This window comes from Typopeltis vanoorti, chromosome 4, assembly GCF_054136105.1.
Source record: "Typopeltis vanoorti isolate ZY-2024b chromosome 4, IOZ_Tvanoo_1.0, whole genome shotgun sequence".
Taxonomy (NCBI): Eukaryota; Metazoa; Arthropoda; class Arachnida; order Uropygi; family Thelyphonidae; genus Typopeltis; species Typopeltis vanoorti.
Genome location: NC_143552.1, coordinates 151,017,761 through 151,044,825, shown reverse-complemented (window position 1 = coordinate 151,044,825; position 27,065 = coordinate 151,017,761). Strand labels below are relative to the sequence as shown.

General features: G+C 35.0%; 1 protein-coding gene across 3 annotated transcripts in view; it reads right to left on the bottom strand.

Annotated features, from left to right (window-relative positions):
* Positions 1–27,065, bottom strand: part of LOC150107754 (ATP-binding cassette sub-family F member 3) — a 346,459-nt gene that overhangs the window by 152,901 nt on the left and 166,493 nt on the right. For all 3 annotated transcript variants that reach the window (XM_090391512.1, XM_090391514.1, XM_090391513.1), the window contains one exon: positions 23,242–23,346. In XM_090391512.1, the coding sequence (XP_090247638.1) occupies positions 23,242–23,346 (105 nt within the window). The remainder of the gene's footprint in view (positions 1–23,241; positions 23,347–27,065) is intronic.

Below are 27,065 nucleotides of genomic sequence, written 5' to 3'. Positions count from 1 at the left end.
TCTATTGATTTTATTTTTAGTTCTTTTAAAATATCTTTGTTCCTTTTTTGGTCTAATAATGTGTATTTTGCAATTCTTCTCATGAATCTCATTTCACTTGTTTTTATTCTGTGTTTATTGCCCAAATTTCGCTGCCATATATGTAGGCACTGCTAAAGTAATGTATATTTTCAAGTGTTTCTTTTTGTACAATATTTCGACTGAGTGTTGTATTTATCAGGCCTATAATCTGTAAAATTTTGAAGTTTTTAATTTTATAACTTTTTCACCTTCATATGATATTTCACATCCAAGATAACTGAAAGTATTTTGTTATTCCATGAAATTTCTATACCTGGATTGTTTAAGGTGTTCCACTGTATTAATATTTCATTGATATAAATATTGCAATGTGTTGGACACAGAGGGCATCCATGTCTTACTCCTTGGTTTATAGATTATTTTTTCAGACATTTCTTTATTTTTATTTCATTATTTTTATATATATATATATTCAATATTGCATGTAGTAAAATACCAGGTATATTTATTCTTTGTAATATATCAACAGTATATATCTTTTGGCAGCATATATCTGTTTAGACTATGAAAAAGCATTTGATTCAATTAAAACATCTGCAATACTAAAAGCACTTGAAACCCAGGGAACTGAGCAACTATATATTGAAACACTAAAACATATTTACAATAATGCAACTTCTGTAATTAAATTATATAAAAACAGTGAAAAGTTCCCAATACAAAAAGGCATCCGACAAGGTGATACCGTATCTCCCAAATTATTTACAGCTGCACTAGAGGAAGTCTTTAGAAGCCTTGATTGGGAAACAAAAGGAATAAACATAAATGGAGAAAGGCTGCATCATCTGAAATTTTCAGATGATATTGTCCTGATAGCAGATAATCTTGAAGATCTGGAAGAAAGGTTAAATCAGATAAATGAAGCTGCCAGTTTTGCATTTTTTGTAACCAATTTAGTGAAAACCTTAATTTTGCCTGCACTAAATAGTGACCTATGTCTATTTCTAGCTGCTCAACTGGAGCATCCAAAATCAATGGTTGGCAATGAGATCAACAAATGGAGAGATATTCTGGCACCACTAGTGTGCAGGAAAACACCCAGGGTAGCTGCTGAAAATGACTGACAAGGACAGGAGGATGTTAAAACAGGTGGCAGGCAAAAACCAGCTACAATGAGCACCAACCATCCGTGATGAGTTCCAGAATGCCAGTAACACCATGGTGAGCACTAATACTGTATGAAAAGAACTCTATTTACTGGGTTTCCATGGAGGAGCAGCAGCACATGAGCCAAACATCGCAACAATGAACAAGGCAGCTTGTCTGGCCTGGTGCAAAGAACATGTGAACTGGATAATTGGCCAGTGGAAAATGATACTCTGGAGCAATGAATCAAGGTTGACCTGTTTCCAGTCTGATGGCAGGGTGTGGAGGCAGTCTGGTGAATGCTTGTTACAGCAATCTGTTGTACCCACACTAAACTTTGGTGGTGGAGGAGAAATGGTCTGAGGTGCATTCAGCTGATTTGAAGTGGGACCACTGGTAGTTGTCCGTGGTTCTATGAAGGTAGCTCAGTACCTTTATATTCTGGATAATCATGTGCTGCCTGCACTGTGGAGTTTTATGGAATGGACCTGTGTTGCTATCAAGACGACAATGCCCAATGCCACAAAGCTGCAGCTGTTATGGAATGGTATAAAGAGATGGGTGCTAAATGACTACCTGGGCCTGAACAGAGCCCCGATCTCAACCCAATCAAACACTTGTGGGACGAACTGGAGAAGCGATTGAGATCTAGAGCACATCCTCGAACTGTCGCTGAACTTACTGCTATTTTGATGGAGGAATGGAGATATATTCCACATGATGTCTGCTGCACATTGGTGGAAAGCCTCCAGGCAATTATTGGTAATAGTGTACATGATATACATATATTTATGATAACATTATACACATCCAAAAGGGTGCGGTTTGCATCAATTGTCTTAGCATAATTGCTAAGACAAGATGTGAAGTCATTAGCCTCTATATACAAGTATCTCAGTCGTGAAGAAATTTCACATACAAAACATTGTTCTGCTTACTTGGATATAGGATTAAAACCAAGAATATAATTTCTTGGCATCTTTAATTTATAGTAGAACCAAGTTAAAAAACTTTAAACATATACAGGTATCCCTTGATTAACACGATAAATTATCCCTCGATGTTACCACGTATATCAAAATCGCATTAATCAAATATAATAATCAATGGTAAAAATTACAATTCGTCCATAATCGATTACTGTATTAACAATTCGTTTTATATGGTACTCTTTTAGGAAAGATAAAAAATGAATGCAAAGTAAATGTTCAATAAATGATTGTAACTAGATTAATTATTGCAATTTTTTATCAAAAAAAGTTATCAAGAGTTGTATGAACAGTTTTAGTTTTTTTTTTCCTTATCAACATAAATTCTACGCTAATAAGCAAAATGACTCTCTAGACCTCTGCAAACAAGCATTCTTCGATTAACATCTGGATTCATATCCATTACTTGCTGCTTAAGCGATTCTAAACTGTGAAATATTCCATCCAGTTCTTTGATTATTATCTCATTTGGAACTTTATCTTCACATCGCATCTGTTCGTTGTCTTCATATGAGCGTTGTTGTTCAATTTCAAGATCATTGTTACTGAAATCTTTTGAATTGAATTCAATAATTCTTTAACATCTTCTGCATCAAAACCAAGGTCTTTACTAATTGAAAAGATTTCTTCAACCATGTTGTTCAAAAGATTTTGAAAACTGCCTAAGTCATTAGTGCATTCTGGCAAAAGGATTTTCCAAACAGCTCTCATGCAGCTGGAAGATACTTGCTCCCACGAGTCATAAATGTTTTCAAATTGCGTGCTTAATGTTAACATTTTTCCAAAATTTTTGGTGTCATCACATTTTCCCCCTTTGTTGTTTCTACTGCCTTTGAGAACATCTTTTTAAGAAAATAGGCTTTGAAAGTTGCAATGATGCCTGTGTATTGCAATGATGTCATATTTGGTGGGAAAAAACTTTCACATTCTCACAGAGATCATTAAGAGAATTTGGATGACCAAGTGTGTTATCTAAAAGCAAAAGAGCTTTGAAAGCCAAGTTATTTTCCTTGCAATAAGCTTCAAATGCAGGACAAAAATAAGACAAACCAATCTTCGAATATAAGTTTGTCTAACCCAAACCTTCTGATTCGCCCACCAAATTATAGATAAAGAGTTCTTGTTACATCATTTTAAAGCTCTTGGGTTTTCGTGAGTCGAAAGTCGTGAGCATGACGATGCCATGCTCACAACTTTCTTTCTCTTGGCCAGGAAACACTGAGTCTTGAATATTTTTGCAAGGTAAATTTAAAGGCACATTAATTAAAACTCTTGCCACGTATATAAAAGGATTGTCGCAATTAATTTTGCTGCATTAATCAAATCCCACATTAAGCAAAACTACATCAAGCAAGGAATGTGTGTGTGTGTATAAAATTTGCTTTAAGTAAATCAGGTGGTTTCTGTAGCTAATGACTGCATTATGAATGGGTGTGACCACATTTTTTTTGCTCCTGGAAATTTGAAACAGGTTCTTTGGATGTTGTATTTAGTTAGATACTGTATTCAGTGCTACAACTGTGTCTGTGAGAAGGAAGGTGTTTTTTCATACAAGATTATTTTCATTCCAGTCTTCAGAAGAGTAAACATTAATTTATTCCTGGGAATAAAAATGAATCCTATGTTTTACAAGAAAATGGACTGTGTCTGGTGATCTCCAACAAAATACATGTATATAACAAGCCCAATAAATTGTACAGGATGATGATGATAGTTTACCTCCCCAACAACACGCATGTTGATGGGGAGTTCATTCCACTTCATGGCAACTTGCTGGACATACACACAATACTACAACTGTAAATTATTAGTAATTCATTTGTCACCGAAGCGTTTCTATTTACAGCTATTCTTTTTATCCCTTGTATGTTTTAGTCAAGTCTCATTAATGTCAGTTCACACATTAATGCATTTTAGATATTTAAATATAACAACCAAATATAGAATTAGCCTTAATTACTGGTTTCTAACACATAATGAATCAAAAACACATTTTTCCTCCAATCTACACAGCCTGAGTTTCAATCAAAGTGCATGCCATGATTTGTTGCATGTCCACCCAATATGCAAACAGGAAATATAAGACAAATGCTCATGTCCAGCCAAAAAAGTCTCTCTCTCTCTCTCTCTGCCCTATAAGAACATGTTAATGAATTGTAAAAGTTAATATACAACTTGTATAGAATTTTTCAAAGCATTACAGAAAGCAGAAAGGTTTTACCAAACTTTTCCCACGCTTGGGACCAAACGGGGTTGATGTTAGCAAGATCTGTAGGCTAAGAGTGGAGGAAGCTATAAACTGAGATTATGAAAGAGTTGATTGTAGATGATTACTGTTTTTAATAGAAGTGAAGTAAGTACAATGAGATCATAGTTGGATGGATGGCTTTTATCTCCTTCGTTTAAGACTGACTGGATGTGGGTTAGATTTCATGAAAGGTCTGATTAGCATGAGAGATTGTAAAGACGTAATTGGTATGTATGTTCAAGATCACAAGTTTTAAGCAAAACTGAGTAGTATAAGAGAGAGGATATTATCAGGACTAGAAGACCTTGGTATTCAAGCCATTGAGGATTCTTCTGTTTTTAATTTGTGAATTTCACAAACTATTGAAAACTCTTAACCAAAACACCACGGCACAACACCCTTTTTTAAACCAAGTTCAATATAACAAGCAATTCCTTTGGTCCTTATGTATTTGGTATAGCTGACTATATAAAAAATCTGTAGCAGAAGCAGATAACTCTCTTTACACTCAAAATTAAATCAACCAAGAAATTACATTAGCTACATATGACTGAATGGTACAGATTACCATAAGATTATTACAAGCAAATAAATATCTCATTAAAAAGGCTTCAATAGTTCGAAGTATATCTTAATATAAATATTCTTGAACAATATCTAAGGTTTCAGAAATTTTTTCTCAGAAAAAGAAAATTTTAAGATTAAATTCCTAGTTTGGGTTTTTGTGTTGAGGAAAAGGAATAAAAGTAAAAGACTGTGGAAAAAGTCACGAGTGCTAACTGATGGAAGAACTTACAACCTTGTAGATACAAGCATAATGGAGTAATAAGAATGTCCTATTATTTAGTTTCAAAAAATAGTATTTTTCTAGCCCCTATATAGTGATCATTTACAGAAGAATTAAACTTATAATCAAGTTCATGATATGTACCCTCAAGAAGTGCACAGGATACTATATGATAATACTACATGAAAAAAAGTTTACATTATTAGAAACTCTTATGAACAATTTTTGTCCAAATTAGTCTGTTGTTTATCTATCCAATCTATCAGGACACCAATATTGTAACATCTTATATTTCAGTCTAAGGCACATCTCAACTGCATCGATCCACCTAGATCATGGTCTTCCTCTGGATATTTTTCTTGCCATCCTACCATAAAATACAAACATTTCCCTTTCTTTTTCTTTCTTATCTTGTTCAAGCAACAATACCATCCAATATTAGCTTTGCTCACACATTCCTGAATGAAAACAATGTCAGTTTCCTTCCTAATATATTCATTTCTTATATGATTTTGCTACTGATGCCATCTGTTCATTCCCTTAATTTTCTCAGAACATGTAGGCAGTCTCCAGTCTTCAATAAATGACTTTATTTCTAACCTAACTCTCAGATAAAAGCTAAAACTGGTTTGAATACTGTCTTCAACAGCTACTTCAGTGCTTTGAAGTAGCTGTTGAAGACAGTCTGTACTACAACAGTCTACTTATTCTGTTGTATATTTTCATATTTAATTTGTCAACATCATGAAAAACTGTGCCTGAATAGCCGAAATGGTAAGTGTTCTATAGGTTATCCATTCAGACATGTTCGATGTTCCTGCCTATTTTCATAGTCCCCCTTTTTTTTCTTTTTTTTTTTTTTTGGTGATTTTCATACCAAATTTGTTACAACAGTTATTCAATTTAGTTAAGGAAGCCTGCAAACTTGTACTGAATTTAAGAGTAAAAGACATCAGGCTTAATGCCATTTTCCGTCATAATGTGATCCATACAGATGATGAATAACTGGAGGCAGAGTGCCCCCCCCCCCCCCCCCTTGGCACTCCTCTGTGTAGATCACACCATCTTCCTGTATCTCCTTTAAATCTAACCGCTGACTTACAACTTAAATGCAGACTTTTTACTGTTTGACACCATATATTTGTAACATTCTGAACATTTTTCACTTGCACCTTGTCATCATATGCCTTTTCCAGATTTACACAATTTAAAAACAAATCCTTGTTATATTCCCATGATTTCTCAACTCATCATCATCATCATCAAATTCCTGCTATGTACCCTCAAGGGGTGTACATGATATGACAGTACTACATGAAAAAATTACATCATTACTAACTTCCTATGTACAATTTTCCTCCAAATCAGTCTGTTACTTGTCAAGACTCCAACATTATCAGATCTTATATTTCTATCGTCTAAGGCACTTTGTACCGTATCAATCCACCTATATCTTGGTCTTCCTCTGGATCGTTTTCCTGCCAACCTGGCAGAGAACACTTGTTTTGCTCATCTTTCCTCTCCCATTCTATTTAAGTGACCATACCACCTGAGATTAGCTCTGCTAACGCATTCCTGGATGCTGACAATGTCAAGTTCTTTCCTAATATCCTCATTTTTAATATGATATTGCCATTGATGCCATCTGTTCATGCCTCTAATCTTTCTCAGGACTCTCATATCTGCGGTCTCTAGTCTTTGGTCAAGTGTTTTACTTCTGACCCAGCTCTCAGATCCATAAGTTAAAACTGGTTTGAACACTGTCTTGTATACAGCTAATTTAGTGTTCCGACTAATTTCTCTCTTATTCCATATGAATTTATTCAATTAACTTCCCACCATACCAGCTTTGCTGATTCTGTTGTCTATTTCTATATTTAATTTACCATCTTCAATAAAAATTGTGCCTAAGTAGCTAAAATGTTTTACTTGTTCCACAGGTTCTCCATTCACAACACAGTTGACATTTTCAATGATTCTGCCTATTTTCATTGTCTTTGTCTTTTTATTGCTGACCTTCATACCATATCTATTACAACAGCTATTCAATTTAGTCAGAGAATATTGCAGACTTGTAGCGGATTTATTTAGAAGTATAACATCATCTGCATAAAGCAAAGAGCTGACATTAACATCTCCAGTTTTGATATCATGTTTAATACCACTTTCCTTCATAATGTGATCCATATAGATAATGAATAACAGAGAGGATAATGTACATCCTTGTCTCACACCAGATTTAACATTAAACCATCTTCCTGTACTTCCTTCAATTCTAACTACTGACTTACAACTCAAATAAAGACTAAGTATTGCTTGATATAATGCCCCATTGACACCACATAACTGCAGTGTATTGAATAGCTTCTCTCTTGGCACCTTGTCATATGCCTTTTCCAAATCGACAAAACTTAAATACAGATCATTGTTATATTCCCATGCTTTCTCGACTATTTGTCGTAAACTGAAGATCTGATCCTGACAGCCTCTATTTGGCCTGAATCCAGCTTGTTCTTCACCAAGCTTTTCTTCCACAATTCTTCTCAACCATTTCTCAAGTATACTTGCATAGATCTTGCCAGGAACACTCAGTAGGGAAATACCTCTGTAATTCTCACATTCAGTTTTATTTCCCTTTTTATATATGGGTACTATGAGAGCTCTACTCCAATCATCGGGAATTCGTCCCTCTGTCCAGGCTTTCTGAACTATGCAGTGCAGCCACTGTAAGACTTTTATACCACCATACTTCAGCATTTCTGGTCGAATATCATCTACTCCTGCTGCCTTTCCACATTTCAAGCCTTTGATGGCTTTTTCTACTTCAAGTATGGATATGTATTCCTGACTGCATGCCTGGTCAGTGTTTTTTTATCACTGTGCTGTCATCACTGCTTGTTTCATTTAGCAGTTTTTCAAAGTAATTACTCCATACTTCAAGGATATCTTTTTCTCCTGTTTTCATGTCACCTTTATCATCTCTAACTCCTTTTACAGCACTCTTTCCTCCATTCCTAAGCTTCTTCAACAACCTCCAGAATATTTTGCCACCTTCTTGAGATTTATTTTCTATATTCTTGCCAAAGTCCTCCCATTACTTTTGTTTAGCTAGTTTTACACACTGTTTAGCTTTCTTACATTTGTCTCTGTATTCTGTAAGAGTAAAAGCTGACTTATTTGCCAGGAACTTTTGATATGCTTTCTTCTTTTCCTTCACTGCCTCTTTAACTTCCTGTGTCCACCAGGGAGTTCTGATTTTTTTTATCCTTGCACACAACCTCAATACATGCCTCTCTGGCAGAATCAATCAATGTTTCCTTCAGAGTTTGCCACTGAATCTCCAAGGTTTGATTCCTGTTCTCAAACTCTTTCATTTTCTTTTCAATAATCTTTCTGTATTTTAGTCAACAGTTCACATCTGAGAGCTGCTCAACTTTTAATCGCTTTAAAACTTTCTTACATGTTATTCTTTTCAATATGAAATTCAATTTTATCCTGCTCAAGACTAAATAGTGATCACTTCCAATTTCAAATCCTCTGTACACTCTGGTGTCCTGCACCAGGGAGAAGACATCACTATCAACATGATTTCTCAACTGTCTATCATTACTCCTTGTCCTAAAATGAAAATCCGACACCTCTATTTGGCTTCAGCCCAACTTGTCTTTCAAGTTCCTTTTTCACAATTTTTCTTAGCCTCTTCTCTAATATGCTTTTATAAATCTTACCTAGAAACTCAGAGGAAATCCCTGTGATATTCATATTGTTTTATTTTTTTTTTTATAACTGAGTACTATAAGAGCTCTGTTCTGATTATCTCGAATTTTGTTTTGAGATCAGACATTCTGAATTATGCAAGTGCAGCCACTGTAAAACTTTATATCTTCATATTTATTTCAGGTCAAATATCATCTACTCCTCCAACCTGCCTTTCTACATTCCAGATTTTTCATGGCGTTTTCTATTATTGTAATTCAGATACTGATATGTACTCCTGATTGCATTCCTCTTGAATATCTTTTACCACTCTTCTCTCATTTTTGGTTTCATTTAGCAATCTTTCACAGTAATTTCTTTATTTTCAATTTTCACATAATCTTTATCATTTCTGATTCCTTTGACAGTATTCTTTCCTCCAGTAGTTTCCAGAACAATTTGACACAACTTTATGATATTTATCTTTTATGTTCTTAACCATATATTTTTCTCTATATTCTCTTAGTACATGCACTAACTTACTTGTTAGGAACTTTTGATATCTTTCTTTCTTTTCCAAGATAGTTTCTTTTACTTTTTACATCAACCAGGAATTTCCAATTTTTCTATTGTAAAGAGCTTCGCCATGCTTCTCAACTTGAATTAATCAATGTTTTCATCAGTTTACAAGCGAGATCCAATGGTTGTTGTTATTGTTGAAAACAAGAGTTTTCAACAATAACACAGTCAATGACACTTTCTTCTTCTCATGTCTTCTCTCTCTTCATATGAATTTGTGCATATCTTTATGATGGCACTAATATCAACTAGAACATGTCCTGAACAGAACTCCAGAAGGTACTTAACATAATCATTAGGTTTGGCTTTTCAAAATTTTCTGAAAACATTTCTATATGTTTCTATTCATTTCCTAATCATTATTGCCAGTATCACTCTTTCTTTATGCCAGCTGCCTTCTCTAGTGACCAAAAAATTCCTCCAATTCTTTCTTAGTAGAATCTACTGGGATCAAGACACAAATGACCCATTATCCAATTCTCCATTTTGATGTTTCAACATCGTTCAACTTGATATTGTCTGCTACTGAAAATCTTTGTGTTTAGTATTGAATTCTATGTAGTTACTCCTTGTCTTGATCATTATTGCCTAAATATAATATCTCGTCTTTGTTAGAAGAACGCAACTTGTTTTTGTCTTCTTTCAATAACTCCAATTACACCAATGTGGTACTTCTCTAATTCATATGCCAGTTTCACTTATTTCTCATTGATACCTCTTTTGCTGATTATGCCTATCTCGAATTCTGATGTTGAGCTGGAGTGTGTTCTATTAATGACTTTTATTGTACTGGTAAAATTACCAGTACAATTTTGTCAGCCATTTCCAAAATTGGAAGTTCATCCTTGTTCATTCATTATCCAAGCAGATACCTGCTAATGGGGGTGCATCTCCTCCCAATTATATAGCATTCATCCATAAGAATTAAATGGTCTCTGCTAATTGGTTGCATTGGGGTATTTAGTTTGTTTAGTAGATTTCAGTATAAATAGTCTTGCACTGGGTATATGTTATTATCTATAACAATGTAGTAAATAGAAGAGTAAACTGCTTATCATTAAGCATAATATTTATATTGTTCATTCTAGTGAACACAATTATTCTCATAAAATGAATACTTGTTTCTAATTTTCAATACATGACAGTGGATTGAATCAGATATAGTGTCACTATGAGAAAATATCAAAAAAACAAGCTCCCCTCACAAATCAGAAAATAAGTTTTAATACTTGAAACAATCTTACAAAGAAAAAATTAGGTGAAGACCTACAATCCTGAAAATTGAATGCTGCTATGTTAGCCATAGTCCATCATAACTGCTGCATTGCACTCTGTATGATTCCTTCTACCTGAGGGTAGTACTTATATTTTCTGTTCATTTGCATGTTCTTTACCCAAGGGTGCCTTGTCGTAGCCATTCACTTAAGGACAAACCTCTATAACATATCACATCCAGAAGTATATGAAGTATCCAGTGCCTATAATAGTAACTTTGCCTACTACAGGCAGATCTGTTAACATCTACCTCAGATGTTAACTGACTGACAAACTAAGTTTTGGACACACTATCACAGACTTAGATTAGAAAATTGCAGTGCTACACAGGAGTAGTTACAAGTTGAAGAGACTATTTTTGGAGAGGTGAGAAATAAAGTACTCACCAAACCTCAACATATATGGCTGCATTAATTTAATAATTTGGGAGATGGTCATTTTAAGACCACCCTAACAGTTGAAAAATTTTTTATGCAAAAATAGGGGGGGGGGGGAATATTTTGAATTACTTCCAGTACGTCACAGTGACTATGTACTGTGACAAGTTGTTCATGCTTTTAAGAGGCCAGTATTTTGGTTTGAAACCCAGCAAAATAAATAAATATCTTCTTGTGGTGTTGTGTTCTATACTGCTAAACCTAAGATGATGGTAAACCAGCAATCCCTGCCTCCACATAGCAATAATTTGTTATAGTACTTGTAGCCTCTTATGTGTAGTGATAAAAAGAATAACTGTCAACATCTAAGCTTGTCACCAGATTTGAAAGGCAACATCAGACTGAAAGAGCTATTGAGAGGGAGAGATCAGAAAAATTAAATGGGATGTGATTGGACACTCATAAGTGCAAAGAAAAGAGGACCATTAATTACAAAATGGACATTTAATTATTATACTACTCCAACTCTGATAATTACATCGGTGGTGTAGGTTTTCTAATACATACAATAACATCATCTGCATGGAAGAAATATCAACCCAAATAACAGAAATAGACTAAATTGTATAAGTGTATGCCCCAACTTCATATCACTCAATGAAGATGAAGAATTTCATGCCAAACTAGAAAAAACTTTACATTACAGTAATGAATTTCACATAATCATCATGGATGACTTAAATACAACAAGAGAATAGGAAAGTTTGGAGTGAGGAAGACAAATGAAAAAGAAGAAAAACTGCTGGAATTTAGTGAAGAGAAAAGACATATTGTAAATGATGTAACATGTTTAAACAATTTTAATACAAGTAGTGATCACAGAATGGTAAGATCTACAATTATAATTAAATAAATAAATTAATCAAATATCAGTTCAGTTGAATAAACCTCAAAAATTTAAAACTTTTAAAATACAGATAACCTAGATGAGATTAATCAAAAACTACCCAATACTATAATTAATATCTCCCACAAAATAGGTGGAATTATTTCCCATACAAGAAATAAAAAAACTTTCAAAAGAAACTCCAGATTTACAGAAAATGCAGAAAATTAAAACAAGATACTATCATAAGAAATTCCACAGAACATTCAGAATTATTCAAAAAGACACATGAAATCCAATCCTTTAATCCTAGAAAAATAAACCACTAAAAATAATAAAAAAGGAATACAAACTAATCAGAGAGGGAAAAAAAAAAAAGGAATATATAATAATACATAGAATTAAAGAATATTATGAACTCTGAGTACTCAAGAAAGAAATTTAGATGCAATCAGCTTCAGGAAGGGCTATCAATTGGCACCAGACATTATAACCCTTCTTGAAGCTGATTGTCTCTAAAATTGGGGCAGCTTTGAAAACAATGAAGCAGGGAAAAGCTCCAGAAGATCGAATTCAAGTGGAATTGTTGAAATTTGGAGGGAAATTTCACAGTTTCCTCGTGAAGTATCTTCATGACTAGGCTACTTATATATAAAGCCTGATGACTTCTCATCAATTGCCTTAGTATTCCATAATGCTAGTGCTTCATGTGCAAACTTTGCTTACAACATCTTTCTCTAAATCCAGAGTAATTTAATAAAAAGGTGGTACACCGTTTGGCAACTCTTATAGGTAGAGATGACCTTGCTAATGCTTCTGCCTGGTATCTCCACTTGGGCCTGGCTCTCACTGAAGAGACCTCAATAAAGATCGAAACTAGTCTGGGTAGTGGCCCTCCCCTTAATGCATAACATTATACATATCCACAAGGAGATGTGTTTTGCATTATGGGAGATACTGAGATAGGAGTGTTGTGAGCTTGCTCCACCTTTGCAACAAGTTTCCCGGTGTTGTACCACCTTACCCCAGTCCTGAAGATACTTTCAGGCACAAACTTTGTTTGCTCACACTTGGATAAAGGATTAAACTAAACTTATTATAGTCTAACCAAGTGAAAAATAAACTCTCAACATCTTTCTCTGAATCCGGAGTAATTTAATAATAAGGTTGTACACCCTTTGGCAACTCCTATAGGTTAAGATGAGTCCTCATTGCTTCTGCCTTTGTGAATTCACTACTGGGCCTGGCTCCCACTGACGTGACCTCAATAAAGGTTGAAACCAGTATGGGTAGTGCCCTTGCCTTAATGCATAGCATTACACATATCCAGGAGATGTGTTTTGCATTATGGAAGATACTGAGATAGGAGTGTTGTGATCTTGCTCCACCTTTGCAACAAGTTTCCCAGTGTTGTACCACCTTACCCCAGTCCCGAAGATACTTTCAGGCGCAAACCTTATTTGCTCACACTTGGATAAAGGATTAAACTAAATGTATTAAACACTGCTTACACTTGGATAAAGGATGAAACAAGAATATAAATTCTTAGCATGTTTAATTTAATTTGCAACCAATTAAAAAAAAAAACTTTCCACATCTACATAAAAATTATACACCCATTAGTTTATTACCCAGTAGCTGACGACTGGGAGAGACTCTTCATACTTTACTTAAAATAGAGAAAAATCCCAGAACCATGGGATTTTTCTCTGTTTTAAATTTAACATAACAAGAAATTATTGTTTTATCCTTTATCCAAGTGTAAACAAACAGTTTCCTCATGAAAGTATCTTCCTGACTAGGCTACTTGTATATAGAGGCTGATGACTTCTTATCAACTGCTTTAGTATTCCATAATGCAAAGCACATGTTCACTAGTTGTGAAGGTGCTTCATGTGCAAACTTTGCTTACACTTGGATAAAGGATGAAACAAGAATATAAATTCTTAGCATGTTTAATTTAATTTGCAACCTATTAAAAAAAAACTTTCTATATCTACATAAAAATTATACACCCATTAGTTTATTATGAGCAGTATGCAAAATGCAATAAATAACAGACTAATGCAACGGTTCAAGTATATGGAGGGCAAAACTGGTGAGTGTTTGTAATAAATGCTTTGAAAGTGAATAAAGAGAGAACAAATTAGTACAGTACAGAGCATTGATACAAGATGGGAAAATGAAAATATCACTGATAATACTGAAAGCGCATTGTGTGAAGTATGATCTGAAAAGAAATTGCACACTTGCACGTAGTCCTTCATAGGACAAAGTAAGAGACTGAAAGGCTGCAGAAATAGCAAGAGATCAGTTGAACTGAAAACAGAAAAGAAAAAAAAAAAAAAAAGAGAGAGAGAGAAATCCGAAGCCAAAAATAAAATTGTAAGTAAAATTGAGAGAATGAGTCAAAGCAAACAATTATTTATGGCAATTCTATGATAAGTGGAGTTCTTCGTGAAAACACTAATAAATCTTCTTTCCTTGGTGCAAAAATTACTAATATTAGTAATGCTGCCAGAATGCAGAAAGGGAGGGTAAAAGAATTGTTTTGACTAGAATCAATGACCTGAGAGGTGAAAAATGCTGTAGGGGAGGATGTGAAAGAATTGTTGGAAGATGTGAAAAGGAACAACGAGAGGATAAAGTTTGTGAGTCTGTTTGCAAACTGAGAAGGAGAGTGATGATAGCTAATGAATCAAAATGCAGGTTGTGCAGAAGGAAAGATGCTAAGTTTTTGGACCTATGGCCTGAGTTTGATGGATGAAAAGATTTGTACAATGCTGATGGACTTCACTTAAATGGATTCGAAGTTAGATGGCTGGAGAGAGCTTTATTCATTGAGGTTGGAAGCACAAAGACAGGAAAACAAAAGAAATTAGAGCAGATGCAGGAAAGTGTGAGTGTGTGAAGGCACCCATGAAGTGAATGAGCGTGTGAATGAACAAAAAATGCAGAATCTAGTCTCTCAGGAAACAATACCAAATGAGGTAGCCAATTCAGAATGTAGAGGTGATTGTAGACCTAAGGGTCCTTTGAAAGGACATTCTCTGGAGGTGTCCAGAGATTACCAAATATACTTGGATGGAATCATCAGGTAAACCAAAAAAGAACTCGAGTACAGTCTTTAAAGGAAAGGTCGCAATTATCAAGCTTCAGAGATGGCAAAAATAGCCAGAGATAGAATGAGACTGCAAAAATTTGTACATAGGGGACTGAATGCATCATCTGACAGATGAGAAAGGAAGAGAATATTGCAGAATATGAATGGAAATATAGCTGTGGGAATAGATGGGATATTGGCTCGCATTTTAAGAGAACACACAGGGGAACAAGTAATGCTTTGACTAGGCTGTTTAATTTAAGTGTCAGCTCTGGAAAAGTCCAAAGAGTGGAAAGAAGGCAAAATAATTTCTTTGCATAAAGAAGGATCTAAGTATGTGGTAGCAAATTACAGACCAATCAGTATTTCAGGAGTGGTGGTAAAAATACTGGAAAAGTTGATTAAAAAGAGAATGCCGGAATAGGTGAGAATATGACACTCTATTACTAGCAATGGCTTTGTGAAGGTAGGTCATGTCTTAGTAATCTATTAACATTTTATAATAGGGTGACAGCTAAGTTGAATAAAGGGAATGGCTACACAATGATACTGCCGGATATTTTGCAAAGACATCTGACAGGATACCATATGGAACTGGTGACAGGGATAAAAGAGTGGCTCATGGACAGATACCAAAAAGTAGTATACAGAAATTATGTTGACGTGCCTTCTAATGGATACTTGCGTGTGTTGAGGCTTAAGTGCTATGAGGACATCATGTTGGAGGTTTAATGGAATATTTTCGGCACTGGGAAATGATTAAAACTAATTTTAATGCTTTCAATATTTTGTCTCAGTCACTGAGACATCTTTAAGAATTCCAAATAACTTTTGTAACAACACACTCAAATAAAATACAATACAATAATAAGTGAAACACGTGGGTGTTTCACTTAGTATCGAAATGGTGATAGGGATAAAAGGGTGGCTCGTGACTCGAGTCCAATCTAGGTGGTGTGCCCTCTATGGGCATTTGTAGGTGGCCTAGGATGTAATGCGAGATCTCTGATAATTAATGTTTCACAAATTTTGGGAAGTTTAATGCAACCGTATTTATTTAAATTTGGTTGATTTCTGAGTGCTGCCGCAGATTCTAAAAACAGTCTTTCTTTCTTTAAGTTACTATAGTGGAGCATGGTGTTTTCTTTCTAGGAGATCCTGTGGATTGTATCCAAAACATGTTTTTCAAGGCCAGATTGACCATAGTCATAATTGCAGATGTATAATTTGTGTTCTTCTAAATAGATGGTTGCTGATCTGCCGTCTGTCTGAAGTAAGCAGGCTTGCAGGAACAGGGTATTCTATATACTTCAGGCACTGAGAAAGGAGGGAGCTGATCTTTAGTGGAAAAGATAAGAGTAGTAAGTTTACAGTGGAGCTTAAATGCTGTATGGAGGTTGTACTTTTTTTTAATGACCCTGGCTATTTTTTCTGATGTGCCACGGATGTAGATATGGCATTTCTGAAGTTCTTCTGAAGAGATGGCTGGGGAATGTAGGCAGAACTGATTATTTTTTTAATTCTGTAATCGCTGTAGCCATTGGAAAGAAAGGTGTTGTGTATGTGGTTGAGTTTGGTTGAAAGGGTGGTTGCACTGGAGCAAAGCTTGTGGGCTCTATTGGTTAGAATATTAATAAAGTCATATTGTTGAGAGGGGAGGTGGTGGGAGAGTTTGTGAATGTATCTGCCTGTGTGAGTAGGTTTTCTATATACTGAGAAGGAAAGTAGTGTCACTAAGGTGTCTAAGAAGGGTAAACTAATGTTATTTTCCTTTTCCATCGTAAACTGGATTCTTGAATGTAGGCTATTGAGGTAACTGAGGAAGGAGTCTAATGTGCCTGGGCTATGAGGCCAAATAGAGAACACACCATCTACATATCTTAGCCAGATAGAAGGTTTGAGAGGGGATGAGTCTATGTCTTGCTTTTCAAAATTTTCCATGTAAAAATTGGCAAGAGGAAGGGTGAAAGGGGGGAACCCATAGCAGTTCACTCTGTTTGTAGATTTTGTTCTTCCAAGAAAAATAACCAGAACTGATGGCAAAGGAAAAGAGTTCTAGAATATCAGAAGGAAAAACGTTTTTTAAGAGTGTTAAGGTGTCATTTAGAGGAATATTGGTAAACAATGAGGTGATGTCAAAGCTTACCAATATGTCTGTATTATTTAAAGTTAGATTTTCAATCAAGGTTTTAAAGTGGATAGTGTGTTTTACATAGGATGTGGTAAGACCAGTGAGTTAACCAACTGCTTTGACAGTTTGTAGCAAGGTGTATCGATGGCATCTATTTAGGTCTTAGAGGGGAGAAATAGGTTTGTGGATTTTTCGTAAACCATATATTCGGGGGGGGGGGGGGGGTGAGAACCGACAGGTCTGAGTTTTTTTTGCAATGTGTGGCAGCCAGGAGGAAAAGAAAAGAACATGTTCCCACAAAACTTGAGTTTTTGTGGAATCATGTTCTAGTGGGATATAGGTAGCGCGATCTAGAAGAATCTCCATTTTTTAATTATATTCTGTGACATTAAGGACGACTGTGGCATTACTCTTACCCGATCTGGTGATGACGATACTTTTTTCTTTGCGTTATTTTCTGAGGGCAGTGAGTTGTCTGGAAGATAAATTACTTATTGGAGGTGACAACTGGGCAAGGATGTTGGCAACGTCAAGTATCATGTTATTGGCTGTTTCTGGTACTAAGTGACAGATTCTGCATTTGATGTTGTACATTATATCTAGCACCGGCACTTCTTTCGGTGCAACAACATCAAAATTGTGGCAGAGGCTTATGGCACACTGACAGCATCTTTGTTGAGTCTTTTTGAAGATAGATTTACTACTGTCTGGAGCGGTTGAACTTGCAGTGGTTTCGATTTAAACAGGTTGTTAAACTTTCTGATGTGCTTATTTTTATTTTGTGGAATTCTTTCCACATGGAAGCTTCTGAGATGTCCGAGAGAATGGACCAAAGTTCAGGGTTGGGGATAGCGGAGAGATCTGGTTGTAGCAAGCCGATGTCAGTGTTTGTCGCAGAGAGAGACTGGTACGCGTTGCAGCAACCTACTCTTGTAATAGTGCAAGGCTGGCACGTTTATATATGTGGAGGGCTTTTTTTTTTTTAATGAAATATGATTTTTAGTTTAACGCAGCTAAGTATCACTTGTGTCCCGACATCTTTTTAAAAAGGCGAGTTGATTTCATTGCCTAGATAAGCATAGTTTTGACTTACCATATTGTCTTGATTTGTGTTATTTCTTCAGTATGAATGATTAGAATCCAGGTGTTGAGGCTTAATTGCTGTGAGGAAATCATGTTAGAGGTTTAATGGAATATTTTCAGCACTCTAACCAATACAGCCCACAAGCTTTGTTCCAGTGGAACCTCCCTTTCAACCAAACTCAACCACATACACAACACCTTCCTTTCCAATGGCTACAGTGATTACAGAATTAAAAAAATAATTAGATCCACCCCCATTCCCCAGCCATCTCTTCAGAAGAACTTCAGAAATGCCACCACCACCATCATATCTTACATCTGTGGAACATCAGACAAAATAGACAGGGTCTTTAAAAAAGTACAACCTACACACAGCGTTTAAGCCCCACTGTAAACTTACTACCCTTATCTGTTTCACCAAAGATCAGCTCCCTCCTCTCTCAGTGCCTGAAGTATATAGAGCAACCTGTTCCTCCAAGCTGGCTTACTTCAGACAGATGGCAGATCAGTAACTATCTGTTTATAGAACACAAATCATACATCTGCAATCATGACTATGGTCAATCTGGCCTTGCAGACCATGTTTTTGATATAACCCACAGGATCTCCTGGAGAAAAACCACCATGCTCCACCATAGTAAATTCAAAAAAGAAAAACTGTTTTTAGAATCTGCAGCAGCACTCAGAAATCAATCAAATTTAAATAAATATGGTTGCATAAAACTTCCCAAAATTTGGGAAACATTAATTATCAGAGATCCCACATTATATCCTAGGCCATCTACAAACGTCCATTGATGGTGCACCACCTAGAGAAGACTTTAGAGTCATCCACATGCTTCACTTAGTATTGTATTTGAGTGTGTTGTTGCAAAAGTTATTTTTAATCCCTGAAGATGTCTCAGTGACTGAGACGAAATATTGGAAGCATTAAAATTAGTTTTAATCCTTTCCCAGTACTGAAAATATTTCATTAAACCTCCAACATGATGTCCTCACAGGACTTAAGCCTCAACACACGGAAGTATCCATTAGAAGGCAGGTGATCAGTGGTGTACTGCAGGCCTCTGTGATCAGTCCACTGCAGTTTAATTTGTAGTTAGATGATACAGGCAATCATTTGAAGGTAGATATTCAGTTGTTTGATGATGATGATACAAAGTTGGGTAGGGTAACATTTAATTATGATGATGTAGAGAGCTTGATTTGAATAGGCTGACAGTATGGGCAAAACATAATGGATGTCAATTTAATGTGGAAAAGAGTAAAGTTATGCCTTTTGGGATACAAAGATTACAAGCTATGTACCACATTGAAGTCAGGGATTTGGGGATAGTGGTAGATAGCGAGTTGAAGTTTAAAGCACCGCTAAAGTGGCCAGGGTAGCTCACAGGATTACTTGAATATTGAAGGACACACTGACAAACAGGGATGAGGTAGTCATCATTCCTCTTTATAAAGGATTGATACAACCACATTTAGGTTACTGTGCTCAGGTCTGATCACTTATGTTTCTCGGGGATGAGGAAGTTGTGGAGAAGATCCAGAAACAAGTGACCAGGTGAGTAATTTGTAGAATGCTCCCGAGGATACTTTGAGGATTTTTGGATTGCAAAAGTTGGTTGATAAGCGAAAGGGGGAGGGATATGATAGAAATGTTAATGTTACTTAAAGAATTTTATAGGATTGATGAAGGGGTAATGTTTCAGCAATTGGCTACGGGGAGCAGAACAAGAGGTTATCCCTGGAAGTTGGGTAAGAGTGTGGTTAACAAGGTCGTGAGGACTAGATTTTTTTTTTACTTGGAGAGTGGTGAATGAATGGAATGGATTGTCTGAGTCAGATATTGTGCTGATAGTTTGGATCTCCCCCATGATGAATCTTAGGACTTTGTGGATGTACCCGTGCAATAATAATAATATATACAATCGGAGGCGCAGGCAGGGTTCAGACATGATTACAGTATCAATGGTCACATCCATAGTCTTAAGCAAATTACAGAAAAGACAAATGAATAAAATAAACCTCTCTGTTTAGTCTTTGTGGACTTTGAAAAAGCATCTGACTCCATCAAAACCTCAACTATCCTAGAATCACTGTTAAAACAGGGAATAGAAGAAACATGTAGTAAACTTGAAATACATATATAGTCATACCACTTCAGTTATTAAACTGCATAAGAAAAGTGAAAATTTTCCAATAAAAAGAGGAATAAGAACAATATCTCCCACACTCTTTACATCTGCCTTAGAGGAAGTTTTTCAAGAATTGAAATGGAAGAATGTAGGAATTAAAATTAATGGAAAGATTCTAGCTCCTATGTGTTTTGATGATGATGATATAGTTCTCTTAGCAGAGGATACAGAAAACCTAGAAATGAAATTAAGAGGTCCAGTCAACTTGGGTTGAAGATTCATTTAAACAAAAGTAATGATGAATGACAGTTTAACACCAAAAGTATTATACTGGAAGACAGAGAAGTGGAGAGGAGAGGATAAATTCATGTTTATTTTAGACAAATTACAAAAATTAAAGATGGACATAATTTAATGAAATAACATAATTAAAATAAAAAGAAGGATACAACTAGTTGAATGGCTTTTTGGAAAGATGAAAGATATCTTCAAGTAATAGTCCCATTAGTCTGAAGCAGAAAGCTTTTAAAACATTGTGCCTTACCTGTAATTACATATAGCAGGTAAACCGGGAGCTAAATTCAAATATAATTCACAAAATGAAAGTTACTCAGAAAAGAATATGCTTGGTGTGACACAGAAAAACAGGATACCCTCCCATTTCATAAGATAAAAAAAAAACAGGTGTACAGGACTTCAGTAACATTGAATTCAGTACATGCATTCAAAATGGAGATAGACTGGACAAATTGCAAGATATAACAATGCAAGATTTCCTAAATTATTGACAGAATGGAGATGTATGAATAGGCAGTAGACAAAGAGGAAAGACTAAGGAAAACATGGCAATATAAAATTGTTAGGATTGTTGAAATGCAATAGATAAGAAAAGCTGAAAACAGAATTGAATTGAGAAAACTGGGGGAGACCTTCATCCAGCAGTGTTCTGATCTGGATTGAAAATTAATATCAAGTTTTTTGGAGTGGAAAAATCAAAGTTTAAATAAATAACTAAATCGGAAAGATCAGAATGATTAGAAAAGTAGTAGAGCAAGCAAATGAATTTAATAGAATGAAGCAGAGAGTTTTACCCAACAATCAAAAATCAGAGTGAACATATGCATAAATACAATCTCTGACAAAAAGAGTGGCATGTAGCAAGATTTATATATTGGCTATTGCAGTCAACTCTCACTACAGCCCGCAGGAACAGAGTGCTAAAGAGAATTTCTTTTATCAGCATTGTACCCAGTCTTTGGTTAAGACTGTTCAATAGTTTGTTAACATGGATGAGTTCGTTATAGAAGTTGCCACAGTATCAACTACATTCATATTATAACTTATTTCACTATATTAATTTGAAACCTGCAAACAACTATCCTTAACGCACAAGGCTCTACAATCAGATAAAAAACAATTCATAGTGTAACACAAAAATAAAAAGGTAATTAAGTCGTATCACAGTGTTCTCTATAGCTAGGTATTCTACAGATAGATGTCAGTTTCATCCCCTCTACAATTATGGTTTGAAATGCATCCATTACTTGATTGTAGCGCTTGGTGTTCTACTGCAAGTGCTTCTGTATTCTGAAAAAAGCAAGTTTGAAATCAAGCAAAATATCAATAGTTTAATAAATTATGAATATTTATTTTCTTCTTCTGTGGTTTGGTGAGTTAAGGCTATGAAATAAGTTATATGAATCGAAGAATCTGTAATTGGGTAAAGCAAAATGAACAGCTATTCATGATAGTTATATTCCTGTTTGAAACAGTAGAAGAAGCTTTGTAGATTGGAGATAGAAATGGAATCAATGTAGATGGAACTAGGATGATGCACAGTTAACTCTCACTACAGCAAACAATATCATAATAAACTAGTCTTATGATCCCCTGGAGTTTGCTATAGTGAGAGTTATATTAATGAAGCAAATCTGGAAAGTCTGCTCCCCTTCAATCCTGGTTTTAGTTAAGATTGAAATTATAGGATATGCAGCAATGGATTGTTTGCTAAGCCACAAACACACATGAAGAATTTTGCCCAACTACTCCACATAAAATGTAGCATTAACAGTGTCCACCACACACACCTAACTCAGTGCAACAGGAAGCAAGAATATTCACTAGCTGATCAGAAAGTCTCCTAAGGCATTATTATTTGTTCATTATTGTATATATTAGTTTACTATCAAAAAGAAGAAAAATTATGCCTCTCCGTGATGTTGCAACATAACTTTGAAAACATCACTTATACTGCTTTCTAGAAGAAATGGGGAAAGAAAAGTAAACCTGGACATTGATGGGAAGGCCAAACTTGGTTTTTCAGCAGTTCAAGCCTGCAGTAAGCAAGGTGGTAGTATTAAACCAACAGATGAAATTCAACTACCACTTAGTAGTGCCTAATACTGGAGGCTAGGGCATTCCTCTGACCTCTTGGCTATACATCCAGAGCTACTAAACTGACTGACAGGAAGTATAAGCAGAGGAAGATGTTGGACCAAATGTAGTGACTAAAAGAAACTGACTTCACACACAAAATGTATGTGCTTTTAACCCCTCCTCCCCATCTCTGTCAACATAAATACGTAAGCATCTTCTCTGGTTTTGGACTTCATCAAAGAATGTTGATTCAAATTAAAAATTTAATATATTAATCAAAATATGTCACATATTCACAGTAAATAGTAGACAATATTCATCATTTAATAAATTATTATATATTTTGATATAGCTGGATATAAAAATACAATCTTTAATGTAAATCCTAAAAATGAAATACAGTCACTACCTTGATATCATTTTAAGAAGAGTACTTTTTCCAATACCATTTCTTCCCACCATGCCATATCTTCTGCCATACACCAGGGTTAAATCAGCTCCTCGGAGAAGAATTCTATATTAGTTAAATAAATATGAATTTATGAATGCATTAAAAAAATGTCACCACACACACACACACACACACACACACACACACACACACACACACACACACACAAATCTTTGTTAAAATCATGTTGGAGTTTGGTTCGAGGCTATATTGTGATTGGATACTGAATTTAGTGCTCTTGTAAAATTGGTGATATTTATCTGTTTTGTTTATTCCCTTAGAAAAACAGTGTTTTATAGTATATTCCTGTACATTTTAGTATTTTATAACATTTTTGTTAAGATATTGAAATATTAAATATAGTTTTAAATGGCACCAAAAACAGACAAGAAACATAATGTTATGAAGAGCAAAGTTGAGGATAAGAAGGCTTGCCCTGCTAAGGAGAATACTGAAGATATTGAGGAAGTTATTGAAAATGAATTAGCCTCCAAAATAGCAAAGTTAAAGCAGATTATAAGAAAGACAAAGTTAGAATTACAGAAGTCAAGTGGTTTGAATGAAAATAAGAAGGAAAAAAAAATTAAACAGCAGAATAAGAAATAAAGCATGAATCAGGTAAGTTAATAAATAATGAAAATCAGGCAAGTAACCTTGATTGTAAAAAGAAGGATATTATTTGGTATATGGTGAATCTATGATAAAACATGTTGTTGATGAGTGGGTTATAATTCCAAGTTTTCCCAGAGCAAAAATTAAAAATATAGCACATGCAATTGAAAAACAGAAAAGAAAAGTAAATGAGATTGTAATTGTAGTAGGTACTAATAACTGAACTAGCGATAAGTTTAGTATAAGAGAGAAACAAAAGAATTGTTGGAAGAAGCAAGAGTGAAGACTGAGAAAGTGAAAATCGTAAGTATATTATCTAGATATGATACAAATGAATTAAGAAGGGCTATGATGGTAAACAATTCGATGTATAGGCTGTGTACAAGGAATGGATGCGAGATTTAGGATGTGTCGAGTGAGTTTGAGGGAAGATCAGATTTGTATAAGAAAAACTAATAAGTGGTATTAGAAATAACACAGAGAGTGTAAGAGCAAAAATGTTATGTAACTGTGTTAATAATGAAAATGGTCATTATCATGGATATGATTGCGAGTAGAGAAGGATTTCGACTTTGTGTTCATTTGAGTTGGACAAATCAAATGTGTGCAAAGATATATATATATATATATATATAAGGCACTAGAGAAGAACAGAGATCTGCAAGGTGCAATTCTGTAACACAAACTACAGACAAGAGTATACAAAAGAACATGCAGGTAGCTTATTATGTCTGTACACAAATGCCAGGAGTATCACAAACAAAGGGGTAGTGTTTGTTGCCTTGGTCAATATGTTGGGACCTCAGGTTGTAGGCATTAGTGAGACCTGGTTATCAAAATCAGATATACTAACTGGTATTGAGTGTAAAGGGTACTATATTATTAGGAAGGATAGAAAATTAAAATAAACTCAAATCTTGTAAGACCCTTTCAGAAGATTGTAAGTCTCAATCATATCACTCCTCTTTCTCCTGTTTGCTAGTGTCTGCAGTCTACAAATTCTTAATCTGTCTTCATAATCAGTATTCCATGTTCCTGATATCATTTTTAACACTCTCCTTTGCACTCTCTCCAACGTATCACAATCACAACGAAAACTAGGAGACCAGACCTGCACACAATAGTCCAAGTGAGGTCTTATCAAGGCCTTGTAAAGAGGCAAAATAACATCCTTATCTTTACATGTGGACATTCATTTGAGCATTGCAATTATCTTTTGAGTTGTATTTGCAATCTTTGCCACATGGTTCCTGAACTTCAACTTCCTATCTAGTAACACTCCAGGATCCCTAGCCTCAACAGTTTCTTCAAGCATAATCCCACCAATATAATACAACATTGGATATTTTATCCCCCAAAAGTGAATGACTTTATATTTATTGACATTGAACTGACATCCACTTTCCCATGTCCACATTTCCAGCCTATTGAAATCATTCTGCAAGTACTGCAAATCAGCAACATTCCTGATTACCCTACTTATCTCTGTATCATTAGCAAATAGCTGTATGTCACTTGACAAATCCTTCCCAATATGATTAAGGTGGTACAGATTAAATAACAGTGGACCAAGCACTCATCCTTGTAGTACACCACTGGTTACCTTATATCTTGTAGATTTATATCCCCCATATACCACTTTTTGATCTCTTATCAAAAAGTAGTAAGAGATATCAAAATACCATTGACAGTGAATCTGTACTTTTCATTGAGCAGCATTAGTTTACTAAGTGAAGGTCATGCTTTAGGAAGTTACTCACATTCTATAACAATGTTATCATTGAACTAGACAAGGAAAATGGATACACCATGATACTTTTGGATTTTTTTTAAGGCTTTTGACAGAATACAGCATGGTAGACTGTTGCATAAATTGGAGAATATGGTTTGGATTATAGAATATTAGCATGATTCTATAATCCAAACCCTACAAACAGTTTTGTAGATGTGGAAAAAGCATATGACAAGGTGCCCAGAGATAAGCTTTTCAAAACAGTACAATTATATGAGGTGAATGGAACATTATATAGAGCAATACAGTCTATATTTAAGTTGTCAGTCAGTAATTAGAATTGAAGGAAATGATGGTATGATGTAAAAATAGGTCTGATAACTATGAAAATATCAACTGCATTTTTTGAACTGTTCAAAAAAGGCTTAGAAAACATTACTTATATGTATTAGTCATCCTCTAGTTGATGATTAATATTGAACCTAGGTCTTTCATCAAGTGGCCAGTTGTCATGGAGTGCAAATGCCACTTTCTCTGAGCTACACATGCTTTTTTTTAAATAAAAAAAAAAATAATATACCATGGGGAAAAAACTGTTCGAACTGTTCTGTATGGTGTAAATGGAATCTTATATGCATAAATCAACATGTTCAGAATGACATTAGGAAGGAGTTCACTTAACCTTATATCATGTCTTCCCTTCCACTAGGTGGGCTAATTTTTTATAAATGTATTCATCAATATTTAGTGGATGCCTTTTCTTTCTTTTTTTTGGGGGGGGGGGGAGATAAAATGTTTTTGTACACTGGTATTTATTAACTGTCTCAGTGGGATAGAAAACACAAAAGAAATGTTATTAGATTTGGAAGTCTTAAAAAAACTGAGAATTTGGTTTTTAATATTACACAAATCATTTTCTGCATTTAGTACAGTAAGTATGTAAGCCTAATAAAACTGAAATTGTATGATTACAGAATACAGCATAATTCATATATCATATAACAATCAGCAGAACTTCTCCCTCCAGGTATAACAATATTGAGGTTGCAATGCATATAGTGGTTAGTGTAGTTAGTTATATAGTGGTACAAACTACAGTGATGGCCACTATATCTTAAGATTTCTTTTCAGGAAATTTAATGAAAAAAGGTCAAAAAAATATGCTACAGTCTCCACTAGCTTCAATAAGTCCACCTATAGTGCACAGCGATAGAAGGATATTAGTAGGAACATATAACTGCAGATCTCTACGGGATGATGATAGATTGGAAGAACTGATCAAGGAATTGGACCATATAAAATGGGACATTGTGGGCCTTTCAGAGATAAGAAGGAAAAAAGAAATGCTCATGCGATTAACAGATGGACATCTACTCTACCACTGTGAATGTGATAGAAACTCAACTGGTGGTGTAGGATTCCTAATAAATAAAACAAT